The sequence below is a fragment of the Aspergillus uvarum genome (assembly GCF_003184745.1).
Source record: "Aspergillus uvarum CBS 121591 unplaced genomic scaffold BO82scaffold_14, whole genome shotgun sequence".
Taxonomy (NCBI): domain Eukaryota; kingdom Fungi; phylum Ascomycota; class Eurotiomycetes; order Eurotiales; family Aspergillaceae; genus Aspergillus; species Aspergillus uvarum.
The window spans coordinates 277,710-297,310 of record NW_020291311.1 but is presented as its reverse complement, the minus strand read 5'-3'; the positions used below and the strand labels follow the sequence as shown (position 1 = coordinate 297,310).

General features: G+C 53.0%; 5 protein-coding genes across 5 annotated transcripts; 4 read left to right on the top strand and 1 right to left on the bottom strand.

Annotated features, from left to right (window-relative positions):
- Nucleotides 1-210: 210 nt before the first annotated feature.
- BO82DRAFT_382012 (MFS general substrate transporter) lies at nucleotides 211-2,269 on the top strand. Its single transcript, XM_025637896.1, has 5 exons — nucleotides 211-346; nucleotides 676-731; nucleotides 791-1,176; nucleotides 1,239-1,419; nucleotides 1,597-2,269. The coding sequence occupies exons 1-5, from the start codon at nucleotides 329-331 to the stop codon at nucleotides 2,210-2,212; spliced, it is 1,257 nt and encodes a 418-aa protein (XP_025494019.1). The 5' UTR covers nucleotides 211-328; the 3' UTR covers nucleotides 2,213-2,269.
- A 4,504-nt stretch (nucleotides 2,270-6,773) lies between these two features.
- Nucleotides 6,774-9,280, top strand: BO82DRAFT_278841 (MHYT domain signaling protein; the record flags this gene model as incomplete). The annotated part of the gene is made up of 4 exons (XM_025631239.1): nucleotides 6,774-6,925; nucleotides 6,991-7,555; nucleotides 7,608-7,793; nucleotides 7,850-9,280. 4 exons carry the CDS (start codon nucleotides 6,774-6,776, stop codon nucleotides 9,278-9,280), a joined length of 2,334 nt encoding a protein of 777 aa, XP_025494018.1.
- A 2,584-nt stretch (nucleotides 9,281-11,864) lies between these two features.
- Nucleotides 11,865-13,444, bottom strand: BO82DRAFT_278709 (OTU domain-containing protein; the record flags this gene model as incomplete). Its single annotated transcript, XM_025631231.1, has 3 exons — nucleotides 11,865-12,647; nucleotides 12,701-13,128; nucleotides 13,219-13,444. The coding sequence occupies 3 exons, from the start codon at nucleotides 13,442-13,444 to the stop codon at nucleotides 11,865-11,867; spliced, it is 1,437 nt and encodes a 478-aa protein (XP_025494017.1).
- Nucleotides 13,445-14,922: 1,478 nt separating this feature from the next.
- On the top strand, nucleotides 14,923-16,610 carry BO82DRAFT_305838 (FAD-dependent oxidoreductase). The gene is made up of 5 exons (XM_025632234.1): nucleotides 14,923-15,245; nucleotides 15,300-15,437; nucleotides 15,503-15,606; nucleotides 15,664-15,767; nucleotides 15,831-16,610. Exons 1-5 carry the CDS (start codon nucleotides 15,217-15,219, stop codon nucleotides 16,551-16,553), a joined length of 1,098 nt encoding a protein of 365 aa, XP_025494016.1. The 5' UTR covers nucleotides 14,923-15,216; the 3' UTR covers nucleotides 16,554-16,610.
- An 888-nt stretch (nucleotides 16,611-17,498) lies between these two features.
- On the top strand, nucleotides 17,499-19,601 carry BO82DRAFT_372934 (uncharacterized protein; the record flags this gene model as incomplete). The annotated part of the gene is made up of 5 exons (XM_025637344.1): nucleotides 17,499-17,721; nucleotides 17,793-18,057; nucleotides 19,112-19,227; nucleotides 19,284-19,373; nucleotides 19,429-19,601. The coding sequence occupies 5 exons, from the start codon at nucleotides 17,499-17,501 to the stop codon at nucleotides 19,599-19,601; spliced, it is 867 nt and encodes a 288-aa protein (XP_025494015.1).

Below are 19,601 nucleotides of genomic sequence, written 5' to 3'. Positions count from 1 at the left end.
CATCACCATGTAATGTAACCTGGAGGTCGAGACGTAAACCCGAGTTAGGAATAGTGATTCGCCTCCAGTCGGCTGCAGGTGCCAGACCTGCCCAATCTTTCTCCACCTACATACATCTGCATCATGCATTCGGGCGATCCTAAGGGCTTCTAGGCTGTTCGTTTCTAACTGTCGCCTTTACAGGCCTGATGTCAATCGCAATTCTTTCCATTCCAAGGCCTCGACAGAGTTGATGACATCGTCGAACAAAGTGTAATATCGCCAAGGTCGGGCCAAGTTTTCGCACGCGTAATGCATCGACAACGACCCGCATCCAATCTGTTGCAAAATGCTGCTCCTGTTCAAAGTATTCCAGGGGACTCTGTCATTCTCTTACTCGCTCCTCTTGAGATTAGCGTGCGATGGAAAGGTCTATGGGCTGCAATAGGACGGCCATTATCCAAACTGGTCCGATTGTGCACTGAACCCTTCCGTGGCCATACAATGCGACATCTATCTGCTTGGAAACCCCAATCGCCGACTATGTCCAGTGTTGAAAATGGACCGATGACCTGTGCGAGGCCTAGCAGACCAATATCGGGTGGGCTTGAGCCAACAAACACAAGCCATTCTGACGATGATGCCGGGTTTGAGGTCTATTGGGAAACAGATGATCCCGAGAACCCGCGCAATTAGTCGGCTGCATACAGGAGCTTCATTGTCGGAGCGGTATCCGTGTCAAGTGCCTGCGCGTAATTTGCCTGAAGACATGTCAAATAGTGACTCGATGGCAATGCTGATTGTCCCCGAGGATATCATATTCCACATCCTATACTCCAGGTATCCCAGGGATCAAGGAATCATTTGACATCTCGTCGGACACCGTTGTGTTGCTCGGCTTGACTACCTATATGCTCAGTCTGGCATTCGAATGTCTCGTGTTTGCCTCGTTATCGGAGCTGTACGGTCGTCGGCCGGTGTACTTGATCACCACCCTCGCTTTCGCCTGCTCGGTGATACCTCTGGCCCTGGCTCGGGATATACACACTATTCTTGTCTGCAGAGCACTCGGAGGGGTTTTCGGTAGTGCGACTATTGCGGGCGGTCCGGGGACAATCAACGACGTGACCAGCAGAAGGTACCGGGCGCTGGCGTTCAGTCTTTGGAGTCTTGGGGCGATGAACGGTCCGGCAATTGGTACCAAGTGAAGTGCTGGGGACAGCTTCTGAGTTCCTTCCACAGAATTAACGGAAGTGCAGGTCCCATTTTCGGCGGATTTGTCTACCAGTATCTCGGCTGGCGCTGGATCAACTGGGTCATACTCTGCCGGGCAAGCGTATTAGCTGTGGCTTTGTTCTTGTCCAAGGAGACATATGAGCTGGCGATACTGCGGGCAAGGGCCCGAACGCAACAGGAACAGACTGGGGACTTGCGGTGGTGGTGTCGCTATGATAGCCGCAGAGTGGGCTAGGATCTTGTGCGAGGCCATCTGGTTAGACCTATTATCATGGCTGTATGTGAGCCCATCTGTTACGCCTCTGACCTCCCAGCTCTGCCGATGCGTGAGCGTCTCCAGAGTAAGTTTCACTGACCCTTTACTATCTCCAGCCTTGCCAGCTTATTCTGGAACCTCTACGTCGGTGTCATATATGCTATTCTATTTCTGTGCTTCGTCAGCTACCCGATTGCCTTCCAAGAGCATCGCGGCTGGCTACCCGGCATCGCAGGACTAGGCTACTGTGGTATCGCACCGGTGTCGTCCTCGCTGTTCTCAGTGAGCCCATCTTCATCCGCCGCATCATCGCCAGTCATCCGCGGGACCCCTGCACGGGTCAGATCGCCCCCGAGGCCTCCATCTGTGCCGTATGCCCTCGGGGCCATTCTCAGCCCACTGGGTGAATTCTGGTTCTCGTGGACAGCGGTAGCAACAACGACCACAGCCCAATCCAGTAGTGCGCCCACGTACACGCACTGGATCTATCCAATCCTGGCCGGTGTTTCCTTCGGCATGGTCAACACCCTTATCTTCATCTACTCGGCCCATTACCTGGCGGGGAGCTACCCCATCTACGCCGCCTCGGCGGTGGCGGACAACGCGATGGTTCGGTACGTCTTTGCGGGTGCGCTTCCGTTGGCGGGCCACCGGCTGTATGAGAGTATGGGGATCGCGTGGACGGGCACGCTGCTGGGACAGGTGGAGGTGGCGCTAACTCCGATCCCGTTTGTGTTTTAAGGATATGGGTGGTGGGTTCGGCGGCGGAGTGTGTTTTCGAGGGAGTTGGTGGGATTGTAAGAGATAGGAGGGTATATAGAGGTCGCTGGGCACGGCATAGAATCTTGATGGGCGTCGCAGTGCGTATGGGGAGATCTAGATATCCAGTAAATCAGCTAGGTCGATAGCTGGGACGAATATTCTAGAAGGCGGATCGGTTTGCATGCACATATCCCTGCATGCATGCTGCATACATGTATATGCACCTATTAAACACTCAAAGAACAAATCAGGTCGCATGATGAGTTGACAAGGGATCGGGCCATACTTGTATTTGCTTCGTTTCATTTGCTGGTGTCCAGCATCAAGCTCCTTCTGCAGATGCATATTTAACGTAGATCCATCAGGGTCGATCCTATTGCTTGTATATTTGAGTCCGCCTCGAAGTAGAATAGGTTTTTCACAAAATTTTTACCGTACACTTGACAACCCTCCCATGACCATAGAATCAAACAGCCCCAGTCCTACAATCCCAATCGACCTCAGCGCTGTGTCTTACAATCCCCAATAGTGTATTTATTATCCCAATCAGATACCCGACTACCAATTGACTTAATCAATCTGGATCCCCACTCAGGCCCTTCGTAGAATTTTCACCGTCGGTGCCAGCCGCCTTGTGGAGAAAATGGACGTACGAGGACGTGTTAATATATAGATGTTCGACTACCTGCGTGGACATAGAAGTACCGGTACCCCACCTGGCACCGGGGATGATATCCGGTTCTTCCGAAGGGGGGGCAGGGGTGGTTGGGTTTTTGGTTGCAGGGGTGGGTTTCGATGGATGATGATAGAGGATGGGGTCCCACTGCTGTGTGTTTCTCTTACACGGGTTGGCTGGGTAGCCTGATGGGGGATTGGGATTGTGGCTTCTGAGGTTTGGGGGTTGAGGGGGTGTTGCTTGGTGCTTTTGTGCTGGAAGTATCTGTGTATGTGTGTATGTATATGTGTGTGTGATGGATGGGTGGGTGGGTGGGTGAAGTGTATATATGCGCAGCAAACCGCGTTGTAGCTCTGTTCGAATCTGTAAGTTCGGTGGTCGGAGGTCGGAAAAGTCTACGGCGATCCTCCTCGGCTACTCTCAGAAAGGAGGGTACGGGTCCATATCCTCATACTCGAGTCGGTCGGGTCGTTCGAGCTGAGTTGTTGTGTCAATGATGGTGACGAGGAGGATGAGGATTGCCGATCTAGAGAAAGAAAAGCGGGGAAATCAGCCGATTGTTAAACTCGCTTGGAGGCAGAGCAGTGAGCCGCAGAAGATTCTTTGCTTTCCTGGAGAATATCGATCCCGGGGATTCTGAAACCGACTTACGATTCCGGTGTGAAGCTCTTGCGGGGCGGGGCCTGGTGTATGCAGTATGCAGTGGTGTATGGTATGATCCGATCTGCCGAACTACTCAGTGGTGGTGGTGGTGGGTCGCGGCTCGCGAGGAAGAGGTATGTGGAATTGATTCAATTGAACAACAGGAAGAAATGGAGATGGGGCCCCGGTGGGTGCGCGGTGGTTTCAGGTTCAGTTCGCATTTCCGTGTTTGTGGGGAGGGTTCAGCTGTTTGTGCTCTGTTGTTCATTTTTATGTTGGCGGAGAGGGTAAGATGGTGGTTGTTTGTTTATTTGTTTACTCACGGGGGAAGGTTGCGACTCGGTGAAGAAAGACTAGAATTTGACTTCAATTTCGAGGCACTGCTTGTTGATCCGTAGCCAAGCCACCCCGCCGCAAACAGCTGGTCACTGTTCGTGTCTATTTGTCATGGTTTGAGGAATGCTCGAATTTGAGACGTTGTCATACTTCATATGTGAATCGGAATTGGTTAGTTGATGGCGGATCATAAGCTGTGAAGCCGGGGACGACCCTGTCACAGCACAGGACTGAACTACTGAGCAGGTCAACGCACCGAGTCATGATCCCTCAGACCATGCGCCTCGAAGGCACCTTCTCCCGTGCAGATATCAATCCCGAACCTCGACTGCCGAACATGTCTACGAGTTAAATAAGGCATTGCGAAGTGTGCTCCCCGAGTCGAGGTCGAATAGTTCATGCGGAACTCAATCGTGATCAATAGCATTGTACAGCTTCCACAGCTGCACCCACGAGTCGATGATTTCTATTCCTACAAACTCAGATTCATACTTCCACCAAGCCAAAGTCTATCTCTTGTTTACGCCTTCAATATTGAGGTCCCTTCTTCCAAAACTTCAGACTCCAGGTAACTTTGGGTGGCGTCCAGTGCCTGACTTGACACGCTAAGCCTCTTCCAGTCTGCCACGAGGTACGAGTACTTTTTATCAATCTCCGGGCGTCATTATCACCTTGATCGATCATGGGCCGGCCACGGAATCAACCCTGGGATTGGAGGAGCCGACAATCCACATTGTGACACACGTTTTGCCGGAATTTCCCACGATTCCGCCACCGCAGATTTGGAAGGGGGATCGTGGTTCCGGTCACATTGTGGTCGTTGCGTTTAGAACCAAGCCACTAGGGGCAAAAAGAGAGTTTGCATTCGTCTAAATACCTCTTTTGTTTGGATGGAAAGCCCAGGAAAAGCAAGGCAGCGGATCGGATGCTAGGCCCAAAAGTGCTGGAAACCACCGGAGGACACCCCAAGAAGGAACGCAGAGTCTCAGAGAAGCCAGACCAAAATGCTGGCAGGGCGCGAACACAACCATGCAGTTCAGTTACCTTGGTTGTTGGTACCGCCCACGGTGAGATTCACCGGATCTAGAGCCGGCCCAGTGTGTGGCACTAAAAGAAAAACCTTGCGTGATAAGCTGGCGTTCGGTATCAATGTGCGTAAACGAGCACGTTTCAGAGTCACATAGCGCGAGTCAGTGCAGGGAAGCGAAGGTGACAGCAAAGCTTGACTCTTATCGCTTATGCTGGCTGCTGGCTGCCTTCAAAGTGAATGAGTGCATCGCTTAAACAGCAAAGAGTCCCAGACTCAATCTCAGTCGGCGGCGGGTTCACCCGCTAGCCAGATCGGGACTAACATCAGGATCCGTCCGCGATCGAAGGCGCTGGCCGCTAAACCCACTTCGGTTCTAATCTTTTGCTCTGCTCCACTTCACAATTTTTTGCTTCATCAAGTTCAGTGGAATTTGTCTCACCTGTGCCGGCACTGCCAGCACGCACATGATCTCCCAGACTCCCACGCTCCGGAGTGGATTTACCTCGGTGTCAGTTCCTGCGGATGCGCTCACGACGCACTAATCAACACCAGGGTCCTTGACCGTCTCCCATGTGGTGAATTCCCCGAGGTCTGGTCTCGCTTGTCATCTCACCCAATTTCTCCGGCCTCTTAGCCTAACTAATCCTCGCCGGCGTCATGGATAGCAATGGAGATATGTCCCAATCCGTTTGGTCAATTTCTCCGGTTGTGATCCTTGGAACGTGCTGTCTCCCACCTTTCCGAGACGGATCTCACTAGCCTCCAGCTATCAGGCCTGGCTGACGACAACCCTGGCCTTGGTTTATTGCTGACATCCTTCGCGTCTAACTCCCCTCCTGCAAATTAGCCAGGAAGCTACAAACCAGCTTGTGAATTAAGAACCAAGATGCTGGCTGCACTTGACTCGCGTCCACCTTGCTTTCCTATCTGCTCCCGGTCATGTGGGTAAAAGAGCAAAATGTCCCTCGGAGAAGAGCGAGAGCGCAATCTATTCACTGAGCGGCGGCGCCGACCTAAGGTCTCTAGCCCATATCTCCGAAAATTGGCCAGATCGTTCTTCCTGATACGCCAGCGGCCAGCACCTGGACCCAGTTTTGTTAATTAACGTTCAGCTGCTGTGGCTGACTGGGTTTACAAATATGTAACACAGGCCGTGGTTGTTTGACAGGGCTGGATCGTGACTCGCCAGCGTCAGTGCCCACTCTCCATCGTTCCTGATCACTGATCACAGGATTTCCGGAACCGATTTACTGCTGCAATCGGACCCAGTCTTGGCTCTGAAAAACATTCCTGATGGCCTCTAATCGTGCTCTCCTCACCAGCCAACATGTTCTTGCTTGTCTTGAATGGCCACCAGAAAGCGGGACCTGACCTGCCCCTCGTACTGCTCCGCAGACGCAAATTGAACGTCCATAATCAAGACTCGTAGAAGAGGGGAAATGAATCCATGGCGCTCCGCTGTCGCTAGCCCTTGTCCACTCGCCATGCCCTCGTCTAGCCCTGGCTGAATTCTAATATATTATTTGCCTTTAATTGCAGCATGCCCCAAGATCCTGGCTTTTGGAGGAGTCCGGCCAGACCCGCGAATCGAGTGCGCGGTAAAGATATCAGTTCGATCCTTCTGATTATATTACCAAAAGATCTCCCTTGTGGTGAGAGCAGTCTGGCTTTCCCCATCCCGGGCTTATTCCTCACTCTTTCTTCAATCCTTTCCCAATGCGCCACCGGATTGCCGTTCGCTTGTAAGATTTCAGGTCTTGACGTCCTCGATGCAGTAACCCAACCTCTTATCTTTCTCTCGTGGTTCTTGACCTTCCTGGCGACCTTTGCTCTCGCTAGAGCCCCTTGCTGAGAATATGTGGCTCATAGACAGGACTCTCCAGGAGTCGATCCCTGTGTCATACCTCGGGGGCTATATCTTTCTTTCATATGTCGTGAGCATGATGGGCTGTACGACTACCCTGGAGCTGCTTCACCGGCGGACTTCCAGGGCTGGTCTGTACAATTGGTAAGTGAATAGTCTGACGTCAGGCTCCTCCATGGACTGTTAAACACCTCTGACCACCCAGCTAGGTATCTCCTTCTTACCTCCTCACTCGTTATGGGAGGCATTGGCATCTGGTGTATGCACTTCATTGGGAATCGCGCTATTGTTCTCGGAGACGGGAGCGCCCGCATTCAGATCGTCTACAGCATGACCTTTACCGGTGTCTCTTTCGTTCTTCCGGTTGTTGTCCTACTCATTGCGTTCTACTCGATCGGTGCCAGCGAGGAAACTAGTTTTATTCGCATTACATTGGGTGGTGTTCTCGCCGGTGGCGCGGTTTGCGCCATGCATTATATCGGTCAGCTAGGTATCAGCAACTACAGATGCTCGTATCAGATCGCCAATGTTGTTGGTGCAGCTATCATCGCCGTTTTTGCTAGCACGACGGCACTGACGGTCTTTTTCCGGTGGAGAGCGACTTGGACGGACAGTTGGTGGAGACGAGGCATCTGTGGCTGTTTCCTGGCCTGTGCTGTCTCGGGCATGCATTGGACTGCGGCCGTCGGCACCTCTTACTGGGAACACGATGACAGTATTCAGCACAGCAGCCAGCTTTCCAGAAGTCAAACTGTTATCATCTGTGCTGTCCTGGTAGGTTGTCTTGGATTATGGTTGGGTTTATTTTCATGCTAATGGACTGTAGGCGTGCGCTGCCTGCGGTATCTTGACAGTATGTGCCGTAGCGGCCGGTGGCAGTCGGAGACGTCTGCATACACAAGCGCGGCAGCTGGTATTAAGCGGCGTCTTCTTTGACTCCGAAGGACGCCTCATGGTGACGCCCCATGCGATGCTTCCTAGTCGCAAGATTGTCGACCGTTACCTCGGCAAGGTTTGTCATGCTACCCAATAAACTGTGATTAGCTGATTCTCACCCGAATTATCTAGACGTTCAACGATGATGATCTAACACGGTCCCATTCGGCTTTCCTGTGGGCGTTTCGAGCCAGCAGAAACTGGAACATTGTCAAGGATGTCGTGCCATTCATGAGAGCGCGGTTGGAGACGGATGATTACTTCACCAAGGGAGACGGGCTAGACGAGGAGAACGAGCTCCAGACCGACTTCGACGAGCTCTTCAAGCGCCATTTCTGCGTGGCCGCGCAGGACCTTGCTGACGAGTTGCGACAGCCACTCCCGAACCTTGGCATGCTGTACGACGATGTTCTGACAACAAGCGCCCCAGGCTCCTGCTTTGGTAGAGCAATGGGCTACGCTAGACTTGGTGGAAGTAAGGGTCAGATGATGTTCACAGTCCGCCACTTGAATAAGCAAGAATCGAACCGCATGGCCGCCGCCGGTTATCGGTTCACCACGATCGAGAACGTCACCTCTGCGCTGTCCAGCCGTATGCACATTCCCGCCCCGACACTCGGCGTCCATCTCCGCGACATGCGCGACTATGCAACCTCGGGCCACAGTTATTTGCCCGGTGTCCATTTGGTTTCGTTCGTCATGCGGCCCACCATCTACGACCACTTTGAGGTGTTAACCGCCAAGGGAACCGGCAACCCCCTGCCTTCGACAACGTTACCGATCAAGAAGCTCCAGTTTCAACACCTTGATCTGCTATCGCACATGGAGGGATGGACTATATCGACCTGCATGACCTGGCTCCGATCGGCCGCGGCCCAGGCCAACACAGATGCGGATGAGTTCCGAGAGCAGCTGATCCACGCGATGACGGCCCTCTCGACCACGCTCCCTCCGGATATCAACATGGTTGCCCGTTTCTCGGCTCGACCGTTGATCGCGCCCTGCCGTACGCCCAACGACACGGACGCCACTCACTGCACCCTCTTATCGTTCTGTGTCGTAGGCAACCTGGACACACAAGTCTCGAACCCGAACTACACCTTCGCGCCGCTGCGCCTCTTCCGCGTCCAGCAGCAACTGAACGAGGCGCCGGGCGGCGGCGAGGGGTTTGCGAAGGAACTCGGCAAGGAGCTGTACTACTCTGACACGCGCACCAGCTCGGCGACCGACTCCGAACTCACCACGCCCTCGGTCAAATCCTCCTCCGTCTTTAAGTTCTGGCCGCGCAAGCAACTGATCACGGTGGTGCAGGAGCAGCCGTCGCCGGGCAGCTGGGCGGACATCTCCCCTCTGGGCGATATCATGGTCCGGAAGGAGGTGAAGGTCGACGTAGCGAAGTTGTCCGAGCAGATGCTGAATTCGCCGCGCCATGCGTCCCGCACGACGGTGGTGGCCGGCGACATGGCGTACAGCACGTATGTGGACGAGCTGTATAATCTGTGTTATTCGTCGGGGATCCGTTTGCGGCCGGATGCTGATCTTCAGGTGGTGATGACCGGCTGAGTTGTGGATGATTTGGTTAAAATTTACTATCAATATTCGAAGGGTGAGAAGACACATGTTGACGACCACACCTTGATGCGACTTGCCTGTGCAGGGCAAGCACGATCAGCCTGAGCGCAGCAGGGAAAGCCCCTCCCTGCCGTTTTGGACGGTCTACTCTGGAAGATATTAATTGGGTGACTGGTGCTCGAGACACGCTCCCTGATCCACCAGACATATTGGCATTTTGTCGAAAGCGCGCCATGGTCCGACCTGAGCTCATAGACATCGGCGTCTGCCATTTTCCATGAGACACGAGCGTCTCTAGCTACATGCATAGCATCGGTGTTGGTGCGGTGTCGCCATCTTACCCGATTCACTCCTTCTCCCTCCACTATTGGGGATACATTCCTTGACTCCATGTCAAACATGGTTTGCGGATTAGCCCGCCGGTTGTTGCAATCACCCTAGGAAAAGGGGATTGGCTACTCTTTTCATTTGGGAGACAAGAACTTCATATAGATATTATTTAGATATCAACTATTGCATAGTCCTGTACATCGTGACCTAAAGAAAAATAATCTAATCAAAGCTACACTTCAAGAATTACCTCATCTCTTCCACTTCCTCACTATCCTTCAAGATAATTTCCCAGGCAAATGTGTATGCCTCGATTCATTGATGACACAGACCAAGCGCGAATACTCGATCCCTCCTTTCAACTCCAACCCAAGTCATCCAAGTTTCAACCCCGTTTCTCCACCCCACTCTATTCCCACGCAGGCGCCCATACACCATCGACACCGTCCTTTCATCGAGGAAGCAAAGTCAAACCGCAACGGAAATGCTGAAGATCGAAACTCGACCTAACCTTGCCCCGGCACCTTCGTCCACAAAGCTCTGGAATGCACTGTCCACGCCTATGCCCTACTGCATATTCACGACGACCGCTCAAACACTGTTCCCTTCCTCTCAAACAAGAAAAGACATTGTCCTATCGCTAGGAACAATGCCCAGAGCATTCACCTACCTAGCCTTATGAACCGGTTTTCTAAGCGGGGCATTCGGGCGCCGGGGGAGGGGGGTGTGTTACTTACAACCCCGGGATTACTTCCTCTGTTATTGTCAGTATGGAAGGAAGGTACTTTGGTATACCACCCAAGGATTCCAGAATCATCATCCCGATCCCCATCCCCATTTTCCAGCCATCCCTCCTGAATGCTCAGGCCATGTGCCAATGTGCCCCTGTCCCACGTATCCCATACCCTCATTTAGAGATTCTTCCCGAGGAAAAGGGTGACGTTAAGCTGCAGCGAGCGAGTCGCACAGCAAACAAGATAAACTTCTATCATCTGAACCCTGAGCCCCAACGGTGACGTCGAGGCAAACTCCAAGAGGAAGAGAAGAATACCTTCATATCCCACTTCAGCCATTATTCTCTCGCCCCGCAAAAAAATAAAATAAAACAAAAGACGACAGGAAAACCCGGCAGAGCTTCCTATTCCACGCCTAGCAAAAGCACCTTGCTGGAAGGAACCTCGAACCTCAACCTGAACCTGAACCTGGAGATAGCTATACACTGCAGGGTTTCCCCCTGTCGCGATGGTGAATGCAGCGCGAGATCGGGATATAGTGCCAGCCAGTACGGCACTCGCTGCCTTTCGGTGGTAATCAAGTTAGTGGTACACAGTAACTGTGCAGTGTACTGGAACTAGTAACCAGAGCTTTCGTGCCTGACCTCATAAAAGGACGATCCAGTTCTACCGTTTTCTTTTTCGGTGCATTTCTTCCTCGGCTATGATCTATGGACAGGATTTATCTGCTAGAGGGATCAAGGGTTTCTTTTTTTGGGGTGGGGTCTCTCGGTAGAGTAGGCTTGTTTGTCTACGGGTTTGGTCCTATGTAAGTCAGTGCTCTTCTTAGAGGATCTCAAGCAAGCTGCCAAGCAAGGTAAGGCCACGCAGGCTAAAAAGCAAGCGATTCTTGAATTTCATTTATCATGCATCATGCAATGTTGTTCCTTTTATTCTTCTCACAAGTATATGCAAGTTCCGTCATCCTTATGCAGGTTAAGGGGATATCAAGTACAAGAAAGATGCCGGGACTGAAAACCCCTGATGCTAAAGACGAAGGCGGTGATATTATGTTCATTTCGGGTCACACTGCGGGGGGAGGCAGCACATGTGTCAAGGTGGCGGAGGTGATGTATCGAATCATTGTAGTATAGTGGTATCATAAATAGTTCAAACAGTCGGATTTCTTCCAAGATCTTGTCTGGTATGAGGTAGAAGGAAGATGTGGAGGAGGAGGATGGTGAATAGAACCATAAACAAGGTCTAGTCGCGTCGCTTGTAACATGCATGAAGCAATCATATGCAGGTATGCAAATATGCAGCAGGGTATGAAGAAGAAGAAAAAGTAAGCAAGGGCCCAACGCTCTAAAAGGCCCTAAACACCCAACGCGCTTGATAATGCAATAGCCAGAAAATGGTGCCATGTATCGAGAAAGTAAATTGGTGGTCGTTAGCTTCGTATGCGTGAGTGGTGACACTCTGCTAATTTTGAACAGGGTTTGGTGACCGGTATGAGGTGCGTGTGGTTGATCTTAACCGGCCCTTGGGGGGTTGCGACTTTTCGACAGTCGTATGCTTCGTCGCAGCGTGGCCTTGGGCTCTTCACTGGGTTCAGAAGACTGTCGACTAGCGGCTTCTGTAGGAGCTGGAGCTGCCGTTCGAAACTTGATCTTGAGCTTGGGGTCCTTCTTCGAACGATCGGTGCTGTCAGTGGCTGGCTCCGAGGAAGAACTAGTGTCAGTTTGCTCCGGGGTCGTGCTGCCGGTGGACTGCTTCTTGGGCGCAACTGTGTCAGGACTGACCCGCAGTCGCAAAGAAACGAGATCGTTCTGATCATCTCTAAAGGCAATTCCGACGGTCACGTCGGGAAGAATGCGTCTTTTATTCTCCCGAGCCCGCGTGCGCCTAACGGCAGGCCGGGGATTCTCTTCAGCCTCGCTTTCATCCGCGGAGCGTTTGCTGCCCGTACTGAATGGAGATGAAGACCGCGAGGACGGCTGAAGGCGTGACTTCATAATAGCCTTCGAGGTGGGCGCATCTGCTTCGCTACAGTTGGCGTCTTCACCGATCAGATTGATAAAAGCCCGGTCAATATTGCCACGGCACTGTTGCAGCATGCCCACAATGGTCTCGCGGTCGTATTTGCCTCCGAGGCCCTCTTGGATGGCAGAGATCTTCCACGGGGTGGCCACGTCCACGACAGTCGAGCTCGCGGAGGATGCTTCCTCCTGACGTGCTTTGTCAATGGGTGCTATAGAGGGTGGTCCAGTATGTGGCCCGCTCGTATGTCGGACCGATGAATAATGATGGAAATCCTACGCGGGAGGGTTAGAACTTAACCTACGCCATAGTGTTTGTGTTTACTTACGTGAAATGCGATATGCACTTTCTCTCGGTGCTCATCGGCGGGTGCGTGAACGTCGCGGAAGTTTTGGATTCCATACATTGTGTAGACGTCGACATCCCTCTTGAAAGACTGGCAGAAGGCCTGAATCTCTTCAGCGCCACCCCAGACGCCTTTCTTTCGCGATTCAGCCACCCTAGTGTCGAAGCTACGCTCTTTGTCCCGGGCCGAGAGGGGCGCGGGACTGGCTGATGACGAGGAGCAATAGGTTTGCCTGGCTGCTTTGGCTGCTGCCCGGCGTGGTGCCCTGCGTTCTCCGCCAGCAGCAGCAATGAAGCTCATGAAGTAGTCCCTGTTGGCCAAGATGTGATCCGCAAGACGAACGCGGATCTGGTCAGCGTGAAGGAAGTCGCCGTACAATTGATCGGAAAGGGCATAGTACAGGCAATTGCCTACAATTGACGGTCAGAAAACAGGGCACACTAGAGTAAGAGCGCCAAGGGACAAGCTAGCTAGCCAATGGCGGGCGAAGAGCAACGTACCGTCGCCCTCGGTCGGGAGCGCATAGAGCCCTAGCTCGTTCAGACACGGAATCTCCAAACATTCGGCTTCGGCGGCCTTTTGGCGCGTACTTTTAGACGACTTGGAGATCTTTGGTTGTGGTTGGGGTTGATTGCCCACCGACTCAACGGCGGGAGTAGTGGAATAATGCTGACGGGGAGCCGCGACTATGGGCACAATTCTGCCACCGTTCGGAACGTCCGCCATAGTTGGTTATAGTGTCTGCTCGACGAGATGCACTCATTTGGGGAACGAACAACAAGATACAGAGAGGTTCGTCGAGCAAAGAGAGAAGATAAGAGAAGAAGAATGTGGGGGGAGAGAGAGAGGAGAAAAATAGTCACTATGAATATGAATGAGGAGGGAGAGGGGGAGGGGGAGGAGAGAAGGGAAGAAAGTGTTATTCAGGCAAGGAATAGTAGTGAGTGGTAAATGGGAAGGAAGAAAAGGCGGGAGGAAGAAAAGCAACACACGATCTACCGGACGGAGTACACGCGAGACTTTTCTTTTCGGGACGGCGAACTGCGGAGGAGGCGTCTGTTATGCTCGTACATCCCTCTTACCAAGGGTTTTTTTCTCGTTACGCACCGGGATCAGAGGCGGTGAGCTAATAATCAACGCATGATTGGGTCACTCACCGGGGCGGTGGTAGTCGATGACGAAAGGTATACCGAGATATTACCAGATGGTTACCTAGTACTTACCCAGTGGTACTGGCATTCAATCGAGTCTTTTTGCACATCCGCGGGGAGCGGTCACTCCAGCCCAACATTCAATCGGTCAGAGCCATGCCATTGTTGCAAAGTCCCTGTCAATACACATTCATCTCTCTTCAATGAGGGGAAGCCACCTCATTCAGACTGTCTGCCCACTTTCAGTGCCCAGAGGCCTGAAAGACCCTATCGGTAACGGGCTCTGCAGATCGGTAATCTGTACTTACACACTGTCCCATCCCCACAACACCCTCCGAGTCCATCAAATGAGGACGCGTTCCTTACTGTAACTTACCACTTTCACCCATGGATTGCGCGCTTCATTCATCCTCAAATCCGATCCCACAACCGAATAAGCGTGATAAATTATAGTGCACTGCCCTTAATCTTGGAGGGAAATCCTAAAGAAGCAATTAAGCACTCAAGCACTCAAAGCACACCGCCCAATTCACATTAAACGGTTGAAGCGCGATCGCCCCCCTACGCGACTCCGCTATTGGATCCTTCTGCGTTGTTTGTGCATGAAATGACCTGTCGGACGGTCTATTGGCGAGGACTTCGAGGTCCGGAGTAGCAAGGCTGCAGAACACGGACATAACTGCACAACATGGACGTGAGCTGTCAGCGAGTCAATTGCTCCGTTCCTGGGCGTCTTGTTACCAGATCGATGGCAGCAGGCGTCCCGCTGCTTCGCGGACCGGATTGACTTCACTGCTTTCTGGCGAAGACGGCTTTCCACTCGTTCCGTGATCGGACTCCAATAGTAATGCTGCTGATTGATCTAGTGGAGCACGGGGCTATTTTCAATGGACCCTGCCTGTGCTTTGAATCTTTGACACTTAGAAATATCCCATCTCAAAATATGACGTCAGCGCGATTAAGTGCGTGTCGCCGAAGATCCTATCGGCAACGGTCAAGGAACAGATGTTCTATCCTATCCTATCCTATCCAGTCTTGATGCCTGAGGACGGGGTTGTAGCAGTCCAGCTTGGCGGGAAGCCCCCAGTCTAGTTAGTCCCGCGGCTGAGCGGGGTGGCTCTTTCTTATCAATCCGGAGCGCATCCCAATTGCCCGCATGCGATAAGCTCTGCTTGCGCAGGGGAAGCGTTATCATTCCTCGGTTGACTGACCTGACTCACAGCAACTAACTGATTGACTATCGATCAGCACATTCTCTCATAATTCTCCATTGGCATTCTATATCTTAGTCGAGAACTACGCCTTCTATTGAATCGATACGCTCACCACCCAACAGTAGCAGTTTCAATGGCGGCAAACAAGATCGTGGTTCTGGGGTATGCTTGACCCCGCCTGTTGTCTGCGCTGCTCATACTGATCTCTGGTCTCAGAGCCGGGGTATCTGGTCTTACCACTGCGTATCTTCTTTCGAAGGACCCCTCGAATAGTATCACCGTCCTCGCGAAGCATATGCCCGGAGACTATGACATAGAATATGCCTCCCCGTGGGCTGGTGCCAATTATCTCCCGTGCGTTCCTTCAGAAAGAATAACGATGCCAAAGAGTCCCGGCTTATTGAATTAACATCTGTCAGTGTGGGGAAGCGTGGAAGTGACCATGAGAAATGGGAGCGCAACACCTGGCCAGCATTGAAGGAGCTGACCGAGAAGCACCCCGAGGCAGGACTTCATTTCCAAGGTATGAATATCACCTACCCACCTTCCCATCCTGCCATTAGAGCTAAATAGCCTCTAGAAACAATCGTCTACAACCGTACCAAAGACCAAGGCTCCGCAACCGGGGACTGGTTCTCCGAACTGGTGCAAAAGAACCCCTGGTATAAGGATGTTGTACCGGACGTATGTACCCTTGAACCCGCCCCATTCGCCTCCATACAACCCTAGCTAACAAACCTGGACCAGTTCCAAGAAATCCCGGCCGACCAACTAGCCCCGGGCATTGACAACGCCTCCAAATTCACCTCCGTCTGCATCAACACGGCAATCTACCTACCCTGGCTGGTGGGTCAATGCCGGCGCAACGGCGTCGTCTTCAAGCGCGCCGTGCTCAAGCACATCACCGACGCCGCCAACACGCCACACCTGCACCACACGGGCCACAAGCCCGACGTGGTCGTGAACTGCACGGGCCTGGCGTCCCGCACGCTCGGCGGCGTCCAGGACGCCAAGCTCTACCCGGCGCGCGGGCAGATCGTCGTGGTGCGCAACGACCCGGGCCAGATGGTCTCGATCTCCGGCTCCGACGACGGCGACGACGAGGTTGTCTACATGATGACGCGCGCCGCAGGCGGCGGCACCGTCATCGGCGGCTCCTACCAGAAGCACCAGTGGGATCCCCTGCCGGACCCCAACCTCGCCGTACGCATCATGAAGCGCGCCGTCGCGCTGTGCCCCGCGCTGGTGCGCGAGGGCCAGGGCATCGAGGGCTTGGACGTCATCCGCCACGGGGTCGGCCTGCGGCCCCTCCGCGAGGGCGGGCCCCGCGTCGAGGCCGAGCGCATCGGCGGCGTGGCCGTCGTGCACAACTACGGTCATGGCGGGTTCGGGTACCAGGCCTCGTTCGGGTGTGCGGAGGATGCGGCCGCGTTGGTGCAGAGGGTTTTGTCCAGCCGCGCCAAGCTTTAGTTCCTTGCAATTGCATTTTCTGCATATATATGCATGTTGCATGTAGATTCAAAATACAGCACTTATCCAGATGTAAAACCATGGATCTCCGAAATAGTAAAACCGCTGCAGACCATTGCCCAAAAACGCCAAGCGTCCGCTTTTCCCGGGACACATCTGACAGCGAATGGGGGCGGAGGTGCCCAGCGGTGAACCGGAGAAGTTCTTATTTCATGATGACGCCATCATCGCACGCGGAGAAATCATAGGAGTACCATCGATCCAATTCCCTGGACTACTCGCTTGTAAAAATGAATGCTTCTAACCAAACGATCGCATACTTAGCATTGTCAGTTACGTTTATCCTACTTCCAACCAGGCCAAATTTTCTTTACAGTAGGTGAATACCTGGGTAAATCGACCGCCGACATGAAGTACAAATCCCCGCAGGTGGAGGACTATCCCGAAACGGAGGACGGCACGCCCATCCCTGTGAAACGCAAACGCGATCAGAGGGATGTTGATGACGAGTCGGGTACTGGACAGGCTAGCGCTGGAGGCGAGCGGGAACGTGACCAGCCTCCTCGCAAGGTTGTTAAGAAAGATGCGGGAAGAGGGGATGACGCTGAGGAGGGCATGATTGAGGATGTAGCGGAGGAGGACGATGGGTATGATGGGCAGGTTGAGAGTGTTGATGATGATGATTATGGTGAGGATGCTGCTTTGGAGCAGGATGACAATGGCAACGAAGAGGAGGAGGAGGAGGAGGAGGAGGAGGAGGAGAAGGAGGAGGCCGATCCAGAAGAGGATGAATCAGAAGAGCACACCCCCGGAAAACCACAGAGCCCTACAACGATAAGCAAGCCGAAGCTGCAAAAAGCCGTCCAAGACTATGGGCGTCCGCCGCTCTACGGGACAACGATCGCGAAGGGAACCCTGCACGGCTCACCAGAGACACTGCTCGCGATGGTCATCGATGCGATGCTCAAGTCGCGTCCGATCTCCCATGATCTTTCGCAGCGCGCCGTCAACCATCTCATCGAGGTCGGGTTCCATGATATCCGCAAGCTGAGCGAAAGCAGCTGGGAGGAGCGGGCGATGGCCCTGAAGGATGGGGGCTACAATCGGTATCGAGAGCAAGGGGCGACGAATTTGGGGAAGATGGTGGAGCTGGTCAATGATAAGTATGGTAGGTTTTCCATTCGATTAGCATTCTTCTGGCTGGTGTTTTTGGCCTGAGCTAAGCGAGAGGCACACTAGAGGGTGACCTCAACAACCTGTTGAAGCAAGCGAAGAATGATCGGAAGAAGACCAGGCAGCTCATCAAGGAGATCAAGGGTCTTGGGGATCTGGGGGCGGATCTCTTCCTCAACAATGTCCAGAGCGTCTGGCCCTCGATGGCCCCGTTCCTGGACGGGCGCAGTCTGGAGACGGCTGATAAGGTCGGGCTGGGCACGGACTTGGAGGCGATATATGCGGAGCTGGGGCGCGACTGTGTAAGTATGAGTCGGCTGGCTAACGGACTGTCTGCTGTCAGGCTTGAGAATAAGCAGGGTGATCTCATGGCGTCGTGAATGTCTACTGTGCTGTGTTCGCACAATTTGTGTATGCGTCGACTGAGCGAGGAGTATGGTTTGAAATGCTCTCGGCTTTGCAGGATTAGTAGAGAACCGGGCCTGTCATGTATCACAGATACTGTGACTTCACCGTTGTACAGCGCCTGCGGGGATTGTTCAGTTATTAGATATTTATTGCACAGGATCTGAAAACGCCCTATCATCTCACAAAGCGGATATCATGGCAACCTAGCGTGAGGTATGACGTCAACGGCTGTAGCGACATCCGACTGTTTTGAAGACATGATAGTGTGAGTTCTTTAGGCATTGAGTAGTGACAGGCAGATGCGCATGCAGGCCTCATTTACATAATGATATTCTTGCCAACACGAGCCACCAGTTTTAGACGAAAATAGCTGGCAGAGATGATTTCCAACGACCAAACATGACCTGGTTGCAATCTCGCGTGGATACGATCAGATCCGGCGATTGCTGAGTCATGGGTAAGGTTGGCCTTGGCGGACCCGCAGCTTGCGACAGCGCGACAACTCGAGAGAGCTTAAGCCTCACCATCTCTCCGATCTCCCTTCCGCACTCTCCGTCTCCTTCATTTTCTTACTGCTGCCTGCCCAGGTCTCTTAGTTCACGAGGTGAGTCTGGATTGCCTCTGATATTGCTGGCTGCGGGTTGGAGTCAAGCTTACTGACTTGACTGTCTTTCATCTAGCCACTCAGGTATGACTGATAGGGGACAACAGCTCGTCTCCGCCGCTGTCAGGTCCCCTTGAGCGTTGAATTCCAACTTACGTGATTGCTCTATAGACACTCTTCCCTCTTCCCGACTTCAATCGGCTACGTCTGCCACTAAAACGAAAGTTTTACTACCATCCAGTATATACGCAGTTGCGTCGACCTAATCGCGAAAATGGATCTCTCGAACATCTTGTACGTTGGGCCCGCTCTTTTCCAGATCCATCGTTGTCATCACCGCAAGCACAACAACTAACGAGACTCCAACACCCAGCCGAATCGTTAACATCGTCGTTGGCGTGCTCATGGTCTTGGGTGGTATTTCCCAGTTCTTCCCTGCGTCCATGAGCTCCATCATCGTTGGCGTCTATGTGATTATCTTTGGTCTCCGTAAGTTTCATACCATAACCACCGTGGAATAGGGCTAGACTAACCGCGATGCTCAGTTGTTGGTGGATTGGAGTTCCTGCCCAACGTTCCCGACTACGTCTACCGCTACGCGTCCTTCCTTTTCTCCTTCCTGGGACGCGGTGGCTGTAAGTTTCGTTGGAGATAGAACTTTGTATGTGTTGCGCTAACACCAGGAACCAGTCTACATCTTCGTCGGGTCGATCCTGTTGCACGATAACGTCCTGCGCTATGTCGCGGGCTCCCTCGTCGGCTTCATCGGTCTGGGATACATTGCCCTGGAGTTCATTCCCTCCATCGAGCCTCCGTCTAATATGCGCGAGACCGACCAGGGTTGGGGCGCTGAGCAGGTCTAA